General features: G+C 27.1%; 1 protein-coding gene across 1 annotated transcript in view; it reads left to right on the forward strand.

Annotated features, from left to right (window-relative positions):
• Positions 1-722, forward strand: part of LOC111681972 (A-agglutinin anchorage subunit) — a 31,001-nt gene extending 30,279 nt beyond the window's left edge. Inside the window, exons 5-6 of the mRNA XM_046956105.1 lie at positions 2-26; positions 91-722. Coding sequence (XP_046812061.1) covers positions 2-26; positions 91-253 — 188 coding nt within the window. The 3' untranslated portion in view covers positions 254-722. The remainder of the gene's footprint in view (position 1; positions 27-90) is intronic.
• The last annotated feature ends 298 nt before the right edge of the window (positions 723-1,020 follow it).

A 1,020-nucleotide genomic window follows, 5' to 3' on the forward strand; every position in this document is an offset into this window, starting at 1 on the left:
GGCATACAAGATATCAAAAAACATAAGTAAGTAAAGCTTTCTTAAACTATTCTCTCTTAGACCTCTATTAATGTTAATTTTGTGTTCCAGATGGTTCCTCGGTTTCGATTGGGATGGTTTACAAAGTCAATTGTTAATACCACCCTTCGTCAGACCCATTGCTCATCCTACTGACACTTGTTACTTTGATAGATTTCCTTGTGATCCCAATGAACCACCAGATGAATTATCTGGTTGGGATGCTGGTTTTTAAATAGTTCGTACTCTATACACATAAGTGCCTGGTGCCTCCTCCTCCTCCTCAAAAAGATTTATATTTTTATTAAATTTACCAAATCTTTAATATATAAAATCACTAATCTTAAGCATTTTTTCTCTCGCTTTAGTTGTTAGTATATTACTTATAAGCGTTTAAGAACAAACATTTTTTAACTAAATTTTTGCTCATACATGTTTTTTTTAATGAAAGTGCCTTAAAATGTTGCTCAAATTTTCGGTTTTTAGTTTAATTTTATTTTAAATATATTGTTAATTCTAAATATGGAGTAAATAACTGTTTAAACATATAAATATGTAATTATATAATAGCTTATTTATCATAATATAATAATGCATTCTTTATAGCTTTTTTTGTATAAGTAAAACTTTTTAAAAATGTTATGCGTTCTTTAAGTTTTAAAATTTCAGTTTTATATGTAGTTAGTTTTTGTGAAATCTGTTATTTAATTAAATTAAGTGAAATACTTTTTGAATTATTAATAAAAAAAGCCTTAAGTAAAAAACAACATTTAAAAATATGTATTAAATTTATCATCTAGAAGTGAACTAGAACTGAACTAGAAATGAACTAGAACTAAACTAGAACTCAACAAGAACTGAACTAGAACAGAACTAGAAAAGAACTGGAAAAGATCTAGAACAGAACTAGAACAGAACTAGAACAGAACTAGAACAGAACTAGAATAGAACTAGAACAAAACTAGAACAAAACTAGAACAAAACTAGAACAGAACTAGAACA

This window comes from Lucilia cuprina, chromosome 2, assembly GCF_022045245.1.
Source record: "Lucilia cuprina isolate Lc7/37 chromosome 2, ASM2204524v1, whole genome shotgun sequence".
NCBI classification, from domain to species: Eukaryota; Metazoa; Arthropoda; class Insecta; order Diptera; family Calliphoridae; genus Lucilia; species Lucilia cuprina.